General features: G+C 64.2%; 2 protein-coding genes across 2 annotated transcripts in view; one reads left to right on the top strand and one right to left on the bottom strand.

The window, feature by feature from the left end:
- The window catches only part of CELSR2 (cadherin EGF LAG seven-pass G-type receptor 2), a gene marked incomplete at its 3' end in the record, with an annotated part of 40,051 nt that extends 26,864 nt beyond the window's left edge, over window positions 1-13,187 (bottom strand). The window contains exons 1-7 of the mRNA XM_057424439.1: window positions 9,803-13,187; window positions 6,776-7,423; window positions 4,449-4,671; window positions 3,987-4,102; window positions 3,201-3,289; window positions 1,169-1,326; window positions 280-443 (exon numbers count right to left, since the gene is read on the bottom strand). Of these exons, the coding sequence (XP_057280422.1) occupies window positions 280-443; window positions 1,169-1,326; window positions 3,201-3,289; window positions 3,987-4,102; window positions 4,449-4,671; window positions 6,776-7,423; window positions 9,803-13,187 (4,783 nt within the window). The remainder of the gene's footprint in view (window positions 1-279; window positions 444-1,168; window positions 1,327-3,200; window positions 3,290-3,986; window positions 4,103-4,448; window positions 4,672-6,775; window positions 7,424-9,802) is intronic.
- Window positions 1-14,742, top strand: part of SHISA4 (shisa family member 4) — a 69,476-nt gene that overhangs the window by 2,553 nt on the left and 52,181 nt on the right. The window lies entirely within an intron of this gene.

The raw sequence follows: 14,742 nt of genomic DNA, 5'->3' as shown, positions 1-14,742 counted from the left end.
TGGGTGCCCCCCCCATGCCCAATGGCTTCCCCCCCATGCACAGTGGGTGCCCCCCCATTTCCGATGTCTGCCCCCCACCCCACGCCCAATGGGTGCCCCCCCATGCCCAATGCGTGCACCCCCCCACGCCCGATGGGTTTCCCCCCTATTTCATTGGGTGCCCCCCCATTTCCGATGTTTGCCCCCCCCACACCCAATAGGTGCCACCCCCATTTCCAATGTTTGCCCCACGCCACGCCCAATGGGTGCCCCCCCATGGCCAATGGGTGCCCCCCGCACCGGGCAGGGTGCCGTTGTTGGCGATGAAGGCCGCCATGTCCACGGGGCGCTGGTCGATGTGCAGGTGCCGCATGCACCCCACGAAGTGGCGGCTGCGGATGGGGAAGCTCTCGGGCAGGGTGGGCACCCCCCCCAGCAGCAGCGGCCCCGTCAGGTCCAGCGACCTGCGGCACCCACCGGCACCGTGAGGGACCCCCCCCATCCCCTTCTGGTGCAGGAGGACCCCAAGGGAACCCCTCACCCATGAGGACCCCAAGGGAACCCCCCCCAAGGGATGTCTTTACCCATGGGGACCCCAAGGGACACCCTCACCCATGCTGACCCTGAGGGACCCCCAAAGGATCCCTCACTCCCCTTCCAGTGCATAGAAACCCTAAGGGACCCCCTCACCCATGGGGACCCCAAGGGACCTCCCCCCCCCAAGGGATGTCTTTACCCATGGGAACCCCAAGGGAAAACCCCCAAGGGATGTCTTTACCCATGGGGATCCATGGGGACCCCCAAAGGACCCCTCACCCCCCTCCCAGTGCATAGAAACCCTAAGGAACCCCCTTCACCCATGGGGACCCCCAGGGACCCCCTCACCCATGGGAGCACCAAGGGGCCCTCCCAAGGGATGTCTTCACCTACGGGGACCCTGAGGGACCCCCAAAGGACCCCTCAACCCCTCCCAGTGCATAGAAACCCGAAGGAACCCCTCCACCCATGGGGACCCCCAAAGCATCCTCCATACCCCTAAGGGACCCCCCCTCCACCTATGGGGACCCTGAGAGACTCCCTCACCCATGGGGACCCCAAGGGACACCCCCACAATGGGAACCCTCAGTGACCCTCAAGGGACCCCCCGCCCCCCCCCCAGCGCCCAATGTCCATGGGGACCCCCCCGCACTTCTTGGTGCCGTTCTGGGTGCCCTGCGCGGCGCAGCTGTAGTTGCCGAGCCGGGCTCCGAAGCGCAGCGCCAGCCCCGTGTCGCACTCATCCACGGTCACCACGGCCACCTTCTGCTCCGAGGGGCCCTGCGGCAGCCCCGAGCGGCCCAGCACCGGCTGCGGGCACCGTCAGTGTTGGGGGGGAAGGGGCGGCCCCGTGGTCCCACAGCCCCATGGACCAACAGCCTTCACTGCCTCCTCAGCCTCCTCCTTCCCCCTGCCCATGCCATCCCTCCCTCCCTCCCTCTCTCCATCCATCCATCCATCCATCCATCCATCCATCCATCCATCATCCATCCATCCATCCATCCATCCATCCATCCATCCATCCATCCATCCATCATCCATCCATCCATCCATCATCCATCCATCCATCCATCCATCCATCCATCCATCCATCCATCCATCCATCCATCCATCCATCCATCATCCATCCATCATCCATCCATCCATCCATCCATCATCCATCCATCCATCCATCCATCCATCCATCCATCCATCCATCATCCATCCATCCATCATCCATCCATCATCCATCCATCATCCATCCATCCATCCATCCATCCATCCATCATCCATCCATCCATCCATCCATCCATCATCCATCCATCATCCATCCATCCATCCATCCATCCATCCATCCATCCATCCATCATCCATCCATCATCCATCCATCATCCATCCATCCATCCATCATCCATCCATCATCCCTCCATCCATCCATCATCCATCCATCATCCATCCATCAACCATCCATCATCCATCCATCCATCCATCCATCCATCCATCATCCATCCATCATCCATCCATCCATCCATCCATCATCCATCCATCATCCATCCATCCATCCATCCATCCATCCATCCATCATCCATCCATCATCCATCCATCCATCCATCCATCCATCATCCATCCATCCATCCATCCATCCATCATCCATCCATCATCCATCCATCATCCATCCATCCATCCATCCATCATCCATCCATCATCCATCCATCATCCATCCATCCATCCCTCCATCCATCCATCCATCATCCATCCATCATCCATCCATCCATCATCCATCCATCATCCATCCATCATCCATCCATCCATCCATCCATCCATCCATCCATCCATCCATCATCCATCCATCATCCATCCATCCATCCATCCATCCATCCATCCATCCATCCATCATCCATCCATCATCCATCCATCCATCCATCCATCCATCCATCCATCATCCATCCATCCATCATCCATCCATCATCCATCCATCATCCATCATCCATCCATCCATCCATCATCCATCCATCCATCCATCATCCATCATCATCCATCCATCCATCCATCCATCATCCATCCATCCATCATCCATCCATCATCCATCCATCCATCCATCCATCATCCATCCATCCATCCATCATCCATCATCCATCCATCCATCCATCCATCCATCCATCCATCCATCCATCCATCATCCATCCATCCATCATCCATCCATCATCCATCCATCATCCATCCATCATCCATCCATCCATCCATCCATCCATCCATCATCCATCCATCCATCCATCATCCATCCATCATCCATCCATCCATTCCATCCATCATCCATCCATCCATCCATCCATCCATCATCCATCCATCATCCATCCATCATCCATCCATCATCCATCCATCCATCATCCATCCATCATCCATCATCCATCCATCCATCCATCCATCCCTCCATCCATCCATCCATCATCCATCCATCATCCATCATCCATCCATCATCCATCCATCCATCCCTCCATCCATCCATCCATCATCCATCCATCATCCATCCATCCTCCATCCCTCCCTCCCTCCATCCCCCAAACCCCCTCCCTGCAACTCTGCCCCCCAACCTCTTCTCTGCTCCCCCTGCCCCTTTGTCCCCCTCAAGCCCTCACCCCTCTCCCGTCCATCCCTCCTCCTTCCATCCCTTCACCCCCTGCCCGCTCCCCCCGTGCCCCCCCCACCTTGTTGTAGTAGTGGAGCTGGACGCGGTGCCACTGCCCATCGCTGACGCCTCCCGGCACGAATGGGGACACGGTGGTGGTGGCTTCACCTGCGGGAGCAGCAGCTGCGGCAGGGGGCATGCAGGGGATGCAGTGCCCGGGATCCAGTGCCCGGCAGTGCCCGGGTGCAGAGCCAGGGACATAACACAGGGGGTGCAGCGCCAGGGGTACGCGACCCAGGGACGCAGTGCCGGGGTGGGATGCATGGGATGCAGTGCACAGGCTATTCAGTGCTGTGCAATGCCAGGCAGTGCTGTGCAGTGCCCTGCAGTGCTGTGCAATGCCATGCAGTGTTCTGCAGTGCCCTGCGATGCTGTGCAGTGCCATGCAGTGTTCTGCAGTGCCCTGCGGTGCTATGCAGTGCCAGGCATTGTCCTGCAGTGCTATGCAGTGCCATGCAGCGCCAGGCATTGTCCTGCGGTGCTCTGCAGTGCCCATGTGGTGCTGTGCAGTGTCCTGCAGTGCTATGCAGCGCCCAGCAGCGTCCTGCAGTGCCCTGCAGTGCTGTGCAGTGCCCTGCACTAACATGCAGTGCTATGCAGTGCCGTACGGTGCTGTGCAGTGCCATGCAGTGCTATGCAGTGCCATGCAGCGTCAGGCATTGTCCTGCAGTGCCGTGCGGTGCTGTGCAGTGCCATGCAGTGTTCTGCAGTGCCCTGCGGTGCTATGCAGTGCCATGCAGCGCCATTGTCCTGCGGTGCTCTGCAGTGCTCTGCAGTGCTGTGCAGTGCCGTGCAGTGCCGGTACCTGCCGAGAAGGTGAACTGCAGCTGCTCGCTCACGATCTCCAGCGCCACGAAGTCGTGCTTCTCATTGAAGCGCCCGTTGTAGAGCAGGAGCCCGTCCCGCTCCCTCGTGGCGAACCTGGCGCAGGGACAAGTGCCAGGCTCTGCCCGGCCCCCCCCGCAGCGCCCCATTGCCCCGGGGCACCGCAGCACCCATCACCCCACTGCCCCCATGCCACCCCACCCCTATTGCCCCCACCTCGCGTGGCGCCACCGTGGCACCCATCCCCCTGTCCCCCATTGCCGACGGAGCACCCATCGCTCCCCACCCCACACGGTGCTCATGGGATCCCCACCAGCCCACGCGACGCCGTCACCCACATCCCATCCCCGTATCCCATTGCCTACGGGGCACCCATCACCCCACACCCCATCGGATGCCCATGGGACCCCCACCCGATGTGTCCCCCCCTCCCGGTGCTCACGTGAGGGCGAGGGTGAAGTGGAAGCGCTGGCGCAGGCCACGGAAGGTGAGGAAGGAGCGGGGGGGGAAGCTGCGGGTGCTCATGGTGCAAAAGGGCTTCTCGTAGTGCCCGGGGGGGCACTGGCAGCGGAACCCCCCCAGCAGCAGGTTGAGGCAGGTGCCCCCGTTGCGGCAGACCCCCGGCGTGCAGCGGCCCCCCCGGGCCGAGAGCTCACAGCGCTCCCCTGCACGAGCCCCCGATGGCACCGGCACCCCCGACCCCCAATTGGGGGGTGCAGGGGGGGGAATCCCAACACACCCCCCCCCCTCCCCATCAGAGCAGCTCCAGCCCCAGCCCCATCACCCTGGCAACCGCCTCCCGTTGCCATGGCAACCCAGGCTTCCCCCCCCCCCGCCTGCTGCCCCCCACCTCCCGTGGGCTTTGGGGGTGTCCCCAGTGCCACCCATGGGGTGGGGGTCACCCCCCTCAGGCCACTGCTGTGGGCACTGGGTGTCCCCATGCTCTGCCCCAGTGATGTCCCCATGGGCATCCTGCAGGGACCTCACTGGGGTGGGGGGACAAGGGGAATGGGGGGGATATGGAGGGGATGGGGGGGAGAGGGGAGGGGGAATGGGGAGAGGGCAGTGGATGATGGGGAGAGGAAGCGGATGATGGAGGAGGAGGAGGAAGATCAAGGTGCTGGAGACAAAGGGGAGGAGGGAGGGAGGGAGGAAGAAAGGATGGAGGAGGGAGGAGAGATGAGGGATGGAGGAGGGATGGATAAAGGGATGAAGAATAAAGGACGGAGGAGGGACGGAAGGAGGAAGGATGGAGGAGGGATGGACAGTTGAGGAAGGAAAGGGTGATTGATGAAAGGCTGAAGGGGGCAGGATGAAGGCATGACCCCCATGCGTGGCGGAGGGTCAGCAGAAGGGATGGATGAGGTGAGGACTGGGATGAAGGCTGATGGGGATGGATGGTGGAGGGAGACTAAAAGGGACGGACGAAGGTGGGGTGATGGGGTCAGAGGATGGAGGGCTGAGGGGCGTGGGGTGCAAGGGTGATGGATGATGGAGGGGGATGGAGAGCTAGAGGGAAGGAAGAAACAGGGACAATGGGGATGCTGATGAGGAGACATGTGAGGAAGGGATGATGAGGATGGACACCAAGAGGAAGGTCTGGATGGAGAATGGAGGGATGCAGAGCTGGGTGAAGGAGGGATGCAGAGCTGGATGAAGGAGGGATGCAGAGCTGGGTGAAGGAGGGATGCAGAGCTGGATGAAGGAGGGATGCAGAGCTGGATGAAGGAGGGATGTCTGATAAGGGGAAGATGAACAGGAGCTGGCTGAAGGGATGGACACCAAGAGGAAGGATGGATGGAAGGCTATGAAGGATCTGGATGAAGGGATGATGGAGGGACATCCAAGAAAGGGAAGATGAAGCTGGATGAAAGGATGATGAAGACAGATGCCAAGAGAGCTACAGAGGAGCTGTATAAGGGAACAATAAAAGGAGATCTGATAAGGGGAATATGAAGGTGAGCTGGATGAAGGGATGACAAGGACGGACACCAAGAGGAAGCTATGGGTGGAGGACAGAGGTGTGCAGAGGAGCTGGATGAGGGACATCCAAAAAGGGGAAGAGGAAGGAAACTGATGGGATGATGGGGATGGACACCAAGAGGAAGAGATGCATGGAGGGATGATGGAAGGGAGCAGGCTGAAGGGATGCTGAGCACGGCCACAAGAGGAAGGCTGGATGCAGGGATGGAGGAAGGGACGCTATGGGGACACCCAGGAAGGAGATGAGGAAGAGGAGCAGGCTGAAGAGATGCCGAGCACGGCCACAAGAGGAAGGCTGGATGCAGGGTGTGGATGAAGGGATGCAGCCGAGACACCAAGGGGATGAGGAAGAGGAGCAGACTGAAGGGATGCTGAGCACAGCCACAAGAGGAAGGCAGGATGCAGGGATGGATGAAGAGATGCAGCCGGGGCACCCAAGAAGGGGATGAGGAAGAGGAACAGGGTGAAGGGATGCCGAGCACAGCCACAAGAGGAAGGCTGGATGCAGGGATGGATGAAGGGATGCTGCTGGCACACTAAGGAAGGGGATGAGGAAGAGGAGCAGGCTGAAGAGATGCCGAGCACAGCCACAAGAGGAAGGCTGGACGCAGGGATGGATGAAGGGATGCAGCCGAGACACCAAGGGGATGAGGAAGAGGAGCAGACTGAAGGGATGCTGAGCACGGCCACAAGAGGAAGGCAGGACGCAGGGATGGATGAAGGGACGCTACGGGGACACCCAGGAAGGGGACGAGGAAGAGGATGCAAGGGGCCAGGCCCTCTCACCGGTGAAGTCCTCGTGGCACTCGCAGGTGTAGCCGCCCTCGCGGCTGCGGCAGCGCCCGTGCCCGCCGCAGGGGCTGGAGTAGCAGAGGTCGATCTCGGTCTCGCAGTAGTCGCCGGTGAAGCCGGGCGGGCAGCGGCAGCGCAGCCCCGTCACGGGGTGGATGGGGCGGAAGAGGATGGTGTCGGAGGCCAGGAAGGGCGCGGAGCTGTCGAACTGCAGCACGGACACGCAGCGCATGTAGTTCTCGCAGGGCTCGCGCAGGCAGATGTTGTCGTCGAAGGGCAGGACGCGCTGCGCCGAGAGGGAGGCCAGCAGCGAGCGGTTGAGGTAGAGCCGCTCCTGCAGCTCCTCCGAGGAGAAGAAGCGGGCGGCGGGCGGCGGGGCCGGCGGCAGCAGCACCGAGAGGCTGACGTTGAGGATGCGGGCGCTGCCCACGTCGGTGTCGGCCTGGATGTTGAAGAGGACGACGCGGTGGCGCGGGGCGGCCAGCACGGCCGCCACGCCGTCCAGGAAGCGGCTGAGCAGCGGCGAGAGGAAGCGCTCCTGGGACATGTCGGCCAGGCGCAGGGTGATGCTGTTGCTGAGCATCTCGTCCGTGATCACCGTCACCCGCAGCGTGCACTGCGCCGCGGCGCTGTGGATGCCGTCTGCGGGTGGAAGGGGATGGAAGGGGGGGGTGATGGAGGGGTCAGCATTGGGTACCGCAGGATGGGGATGGAGGGGGGTGGGCACTCATCTGATGGGGTCAATGTGGGATGGGGGTGGCGGTGGGCACCCATCCCATCGGACCACCATGGGATGGGGTGGTGGGGGGGTGGTGATGGGGATGTTGGTGGTGATGGGCACTCATCCCATGCGGTCAACATGGGACAGGGATGGTGGGGGGGGGGTGATGGGGATGGGAATGGTGGGGGTGATGGGCACTCATCCCATATGGCCACCATGGGATGGGGTGGTGGCGGTGATGGTGGTGGGCACCCATCCTATCTGACCACCATGGGATGGGGATGGTGGTGGTGATGGGAATGGTGGTGGTGAGGGGCACCCATACCATCTGGCCACCATGGGATGGGGGAGGGGGGGGGGGATGATTATGGGAATGGTGGTGGTGATGGGGATGCTGGTGGTGATAGGCACTCATCCCATGTGGTCAACATGGGATGGGGATGGTGGTGGTGATGGTGATTGGGATGTTGGTGGTGATGAGCACTCATCCCATGTGGTCAACATGGGACAGAGATGGTGGTGGTGGGGGTGATGGATGGGGATGGGAATGGTGGTAGTGATGGGCACTTATCCGATATGGCCACCATGGGATGGGGTGGTGGTGGTGATGGTGGTGGGCACCCATCCCATATGGCCACCATGGGATGGGGATGGTGGTGGTGGTGATGGGAATGGTGGTGGTAATGGGCACCCATCCCATATGGCCACTATGGGATGGGGGTGTGGTGGTGGTGGTGGTGGTGATGGGAATGGTGGTGGTGATGGGCACCCATCCCATATGGCCACCGCAGGATGGGCATGGTGGTGGTTATGGGGCAACCATCCCACATGGCCACTATGGAATAGGGATGATGGTGGTGATGGGGTGTCTATCCCATGCAGCCATCATGGGGTGAGGACAATGGCAGTGATGGGGTGTCCATCCCATGTGGCCACCACGAGATGGGGATGATGGAGGTGATGGGGATGGTGGCAGTGATGGGGATGGTGTGGTGAGGGGGATGTTGGTGGTGATGGGGTGTCCAACCCATGTGGCCACCATGGGATGGGGATGGGGAGATGGGGACTGTGGTGCTCATGGTGCATGCCAGCAGTGTGACCACCATGGGATGGGGGCAGTGGGATGGTGCTGGTTATGGGGTGTCCATCCTGTGCGATGGGAAAGGGAACAGGGCCCCTGGGAAAAGGGACAGGACCCCTCGTGGTGACCTCCCTGGGACAGGGACAGATGGGGAAGCGATGGGGAAGGGGGAGGCACCGAGGGGCGGTGGGGCCGGGGCTCTGCCGGTGGCTGGTGCCGGTTGGGGGGGGGGGGGGATGGGGATGGGGATGACGTTGCCATGGCTGCGGCCGCGGGGTCCTGGCTATGGCCGGGGCCTTTGTTCCCCTCCCTGGGGCCCCACGCTATGGGAGGGAGGGGGGGGGGTTCAGCCTGGCCATGGGGGTCCCTTTGTGCCCTGTGCCCCCCCTCTGTGTGCAGCTGCAATGGGGACCCCCCCACGGAGAGAGGGGGTGCCACGACTCCCCCCCCCCATCCTGCACTGGACCCTGAGTCCCCCCATATTCACCCATCAACCCCCCCATGGACGTAAGGGCACTGGGACCCCCCCCCCCCATGCACACAGCAGGCTCAGCCCCCCCCAAACCAGGTCCAGGCTCTGCACCCCCCCAGACACTTGCAGTGAGTCTTGCCCCCCCCATCCCCCCCAAACGCACACAACGAGGTGCCAGGACCCCCCCAACACACACAGAGGGTCCTGCCCCCCAAACCCCTGCTACAGGGTCCTGAACCATCCAGACCCGAAACACACAGTGGGGCTCATACCCCCTACACACCCCAGGCCTGAGGCCGGGACATGGGGCTGCTGGGGACCCCAACTGCCTTCAATGGGATGTTTGGGGTGGTGGTGGGGGAGCATCCCCAACCCTGCCTTCAATGGGATGTCTGGGGTGGTGGTGGGGGAGCATCCCCAACCATGCCTTCAATGGGATGTCTGGGGTGGTGGTGGGGGAGCATCCCCAACCCTGCCTTCAATGGGATGTTTGGGGTGGTGGTGGGGGAGCATCCCCAACCCTGCCTTCAATGGGATGTCTGGGGTGGTGGTGGGGGAGCATCCCCAACCCTGCCTTCAATGGGATGTCTGGGGTGGTGGTGGGGGAGCATCCCCATCACCCGAACCCATCCAGATGGGGACGGTGGGACCCCAAAACACCTCTCTCCATGCCCAACGGGGTGTGGGGGGGGCTTCCCCATCCCCATCCCACCCCATGGAGCTTGGGGGGGGGGGTGTGGGTCTTACCCGAGACAGAGACCCTCATGACGGCCTCGAGGGGGCGGTTGTTGTCCAGGGCCGGGCTGAGGCGCAGGTCCCCGGTGCGCGGGTCCAGCAGCACGAGGTTGAGCTCATTGCCCTGCTCGAAGGCGTAGGTGAGGCTGTCGGAGACGTCGGGGTCGTGGGCGGGGATGCGGCCGATGACCCCCCCGGGGAAGCTCCCGGAGCGGTTGGTGATGTAGTTATTGAAGAGGATCTCGAAGTTCTTCAGCTGGGGGCTGTTGTCGTTGGCGTCGCGGAGGCGCACGTGGACCGTGGCCCTGCTGACCAGCGGCGCCGACGTGGCCTGCACCACCATCACGTACTCGGCTTTGGTCTCGTAGTCCAGGTCGGCCAAGGCGGTGAGCTCCCCGGAGAAGATATCCAGCTGGAAGACCTCGGGGATGTTGCCCTCCACGATCTGGTACATGATCTGCGCGTTGGAGCCCTCGTCGGGGTCGCTGGCCGTGATGCGCGCCACCACCAGCCCGATGGGGCTGTTCTCGTCCACGAAGACGTCGAACTCGTCGCGCTCGAAGACGGGCGGGTTGTCGTTGACGTCCAGCACCGTCACCTGGATGGCGACCGGCGTCCGCCGCGCCGGCACCCCCTTGTCGACGGCGAAGGCCCGCAGCGCGTACAGCGGCACGTTCTCGCGGTCCAAGCGGCGCAAGGTGCGCACGATGCCCGAGGTGGACTCGATGATGAAGTCGCCGTCGCCGTCGTCCCCACCTTGGAAGGTGTAGAAGACGCGGCCGTTGAGGCCCGAGTCGCGGTCGGTGGCCGAGACCTGGAGGACGCTGGTGAAGGCGGGGACGTCCTCGTAGACGGAGCCCTGGTAGGAGTCGCGCAGGAACCGGGGCGCGTTGTCGTTGACGTCGCTCACCAGGATCTCCAGGTACGTGGTGTCGGACTTCTGCGGGATGCCGTTGTCCCGCGCCGTGATGGCCAAGGTGTAGGAGACCTGGTCCTCGTAGTCCAGCTCCATCTGGGTGGTGACGGCGCCCGTGTCGGCGGCGATGCGGAACTGGGGGATGCTGTCTTCCATCAGGTAGGTGATGCGGGCGTTCTCCCCCGTGTCCTCGTCCGTGGCGCTGATCACCACCACCGTGGTGCCCACCGGCCGGTCCTCGTTGACGTTGACGGTGTAGTGGGAGCTCTGGAAGACGGGCCGGTGCGTGTTGGCGTCGGTGACGTTGACGACCACGTGCGCCGTGTCGTGGCGCGTGCCGTCCGAGGCGGCGATGGTCAGCAGGTACTGCCGCTCCAGCTTGTAGTCCAGGGGCAGGGCGAGCGAGATGAGCCCGCCGCCGCTCTGGCTGGTGATGGAGAAGCGGTTGCGGGTGTTGCCGCTGGCGATCTGGTAGGTGATGACGCTGTTGGCGTCGCGGTCCACGGCCGACACGGTGAGGACGCTGCTGCCCACGGCCGCGTCCTCGTTCAGGCGGGCGCCGTACTCCCGCTGCGTGAACTCGGGGCTGTTGTCGTTGACGTCCAGCACGGTGACGGTGACGCTGGCCGAGGACGCCATGGGGGGGTTCCCCTGGTCCTGCGCCTCCACCCCGAAGCTGTAGAAGTCCACGGCCTCCCGGTCCAGCTCGGAGGCCACCACGATCCACCCGGTGCCGTTGTTGATGGCGAAGGGGAAGCCGGCGCCGGTCTCCAGGAGGGTGTAAACCAAGCGGCCGTTGTCCCCCGAATCGGCGTCGATGGCTTGGACGTGGAGGACGGAGTAGCCCAGGGGCACGTTCTCCAGCACGGTGGCCTGGAACGGGGTGCTGACGAAGATGGGGGCGTTGTCATTGACGTCCAGCACCTGCACCGTGACCAAGCCGCTGATGTTGGAGAGGGGCGGGCGGCCGCCGTCCTGCGCCCGGATGCGCAGGGTGAACTCCTTGCTGGCCTCGTAGTCCAGGGGGGTCACCACGTCCAGGGCCCCCGTCTGCGCGTCGATGTAGAAGTGGCCGCGGGTGTTGCCGCTGACGATGCTGTAGGTCACCAGCGCGTTGCTGCCCTTGTCGCGGTCGGTGGCCGTCACCCGCAGCACGGCCGCCGTGGGCGCCGTGTCCTCGGGGACCTGCGCCACGTAGCGCTTCTCGCTGAACTGCGGCGCGTTGTCGTTGTCGTCCTCCACCGCGATGCGCACCGTGGCCGTGGCGCTGCGGGGCCCCGGCTCCTGGCCCTGATCCGCCGCCTCCACCAGCAGCTCGAAGGCTTCCACGGCCTCGCGGTCCACGGGGCCGCGGGTGCGGATGACGCCGGAGCGGGGGTCGATCTCAAAGACCTCGTTGACGCCGGCGCCGTTGAGGAGCCGGTAAAGGATGTTGGCGTTGGGGCCGGTGTCGCCGTCGGTGGCGCGCACCGTCAGCACCTCGTAGCCCACCTCCAGGTTCTCCCGCACGCTCTCCCGGTACTCGGCCTGCTCGAAGGCCGGGTCGTGGTCGTTGGTGTCGGTCACCGTCACCGTCACCGTGGCCATGGCGCTGCGCCGCGGCGCGCCGTGGTCCGTGGCCGTCACTCGGAACACGTGCGTGCTCTTGCTCTCGCGGTCCAGCGGCGCGGCCGTGGCGATGGCGCCGGTGACGGGGTCCATGGCGAAGAGCCCGTCGGAGCGGCTGTCGAACAGGGCGGCCATGGCGTAGCGCAGCCGACCCGCATCACCCGGGTCCGGGTCCAGCGCCGACACCCGCAGCACCGGCGTTCCCGACGGCCGGTTCTCCTCCACCGATGCCTGGTAGCTGGAGGGCTGGAACTGCGGCGCCGTGTTGGGGCTGCGGCGCCGGCGGAGCCCCGGGAGGTTGGGGTCCCCCATGGCCCCGGTGCCTGCGGTCTTCCCGGTGTCCCTGGGGACTGGAGCGCTCCCAGTATCCACAGTGCCCCCAATATCCCAGGCGTCCATCACACCCCCGGTGCCCACGGGGGTGTCGGCGTTCCCGGTGTCCCCATTAGGCCCAGTATTCCCGGTGCCAGCGGGGTCCTGGAGGACTTGAGTCCTCCCAGCGCCACCGGTGCTCCCGGTGCCTCCGGCATCCACAGCGTCTCCGGTGCTCCCGGGGCCTCCGGTGCCTCCGGTGCTTCCAGCGCTCCCAGCGCCTCCAGCGCCCCCGCTGCCTGCGCGGCCTTGCCCGGCTCCGGCGCTGCCGACGCCTCGCTCCCCTCCGGTAGCGCCGCCGCAGCCGGTGCTGAGCGCGGTGGCGCCGCCGCTGTCCCCGGTGCCGCCGGCGGAGCTGCCGCTGTCCCCGGTGCCGGCGCGGGGCCGCAGGAGCGGCAGGGGCGCTGCGGGCGCGCAGGGGGCGGTGGCGGTGCCGGGTCCCGGCGCGGGCAGCAGCAGCAGCAGCAGCACCGGGAGCACCGGGAGGCGCGCGGCGCCCATGGCCGGTTGCTGCCGCCGGTGCCCGCCGAGCCCCGCGCGCGCCCGCCGGGGCGGGGCCCGAGAATGCACCGGGACCGCGCAGCGCTTAAAGGAACCGACGCCGACACCGCCCCCGCCCCGGGCACCGGCGGGAGGGGGAGAGGGGAGGGGGGGCACAGGGAGCACACGGGGAGCACACACGGAGCACACACGGAGCACACACGAAGCACACACGGAGCACACACGGAGCACACGGGGAGCACACACGGAGCACACACGGAGCACACGCGGAGCACACACGGAGCACACACTGGGCACACACGGAGCACACAGGGAGCACACAGGGAGCACACACGGAGCACACACGGAGCACACACGAAGCACACACGGAGCACACGCGGAGCACACACGGAGCACACACGGAGCACACAGGAGAGCACAGCACACACGGAGCACACACGGAGCACACGGGGAGCACACACGGAGCACACACGGAGCACACACGGAGCACACGCGGAGCACACACGGAGCACACACGGAGCACACGGGGAGCACACACGGAGCACACACGGAGCACACACGGAGCACACACGGAGCACACACGGAGCACACACGGAGCACACAGGGAGCACACAGGGAGCACACAGGGAGCACACACGGAGCACACACGGAGCACACACGAAGCACACACGGAGCACACGCGGAGCACACACGGAGCACACACGGAGCACACAGGGAGCACACACGGAGCACACACGGAGCACACGGGGAGCACACACGGAGCACACACGGAGCACACACGGAGCACACAGGGAGCACACACGAAGCACACACGGAGCACACACGGAGCACACACGGGGAGCACACAGGGAGCACACACAGAGCACACACGGAGCACACGGGGAGCACACACGGAGCACACACGGAGCACACGGGGAGCACACAGGGAGCACACACGGAGCACACACGGAGCACACACGGAGCACACGGGGAGCACACACGGAGCACACACGGAGCACACACAGAGCACACAGGGAGCACACACGGAGCACACACGGAGCACACACGGAGCACACAGGGAGCACACAGGGTGCACACACGGAGCACACAGGGAGCACACACTGGGCACACACGGAGCACACACGGGAGCACACACGGAGCACACACGGAGCACACACGGAGCACACACGGAGCACACACGGAGCACACACGGAGCACACACGGAGCACACACAGAGCACACAGGGAGCACACACGGAGCACACACGGAGCACACGGGGAGCACACACGGAGCACACACGGAGCACACAGGGAGCACACACGGAGCACACACGGAGCACACACGGAGAGCACACAGGGAGCACACAGGGAGCACACACGGAGCACACACGGAGCACACACGAAGCACACACGGAGCACACGCACACACACGGAGCACACACAGAGCACACACGGAGCACACACGGAGCACACACGGAGCACACACGGAGCACACACGGAGCACACACGGAGCACACACGGAGCACACGGGGAGCACACACGGAGCACACACGGAGCACACACGGAGCACACACGGA

This window comes from Pezoporus wallicus, unplaced genomic scaffold (genome assembly GCF_028554395.1).
Source record: "Pezoporus wallicus isolate ANWC-B61680 ecotype Strahan unplaced genomic scaffold, APGP_CSIRO_Pwel_v1 contig_9123, whole genome shotgun sequence".
In the NCBI taxonomy this organism is placed as follows: domain Eukaryota; kingdom Metazoa; phylum Chordata; class Aves; order Psittaciformes; family Psittacidae; genus Pezoporus; species Pezoporus wallicus.
Note: the sequence above shows the minus strand (reverse complement) of the source record. Positions and strands in the feature narration are given on the sequence as shown.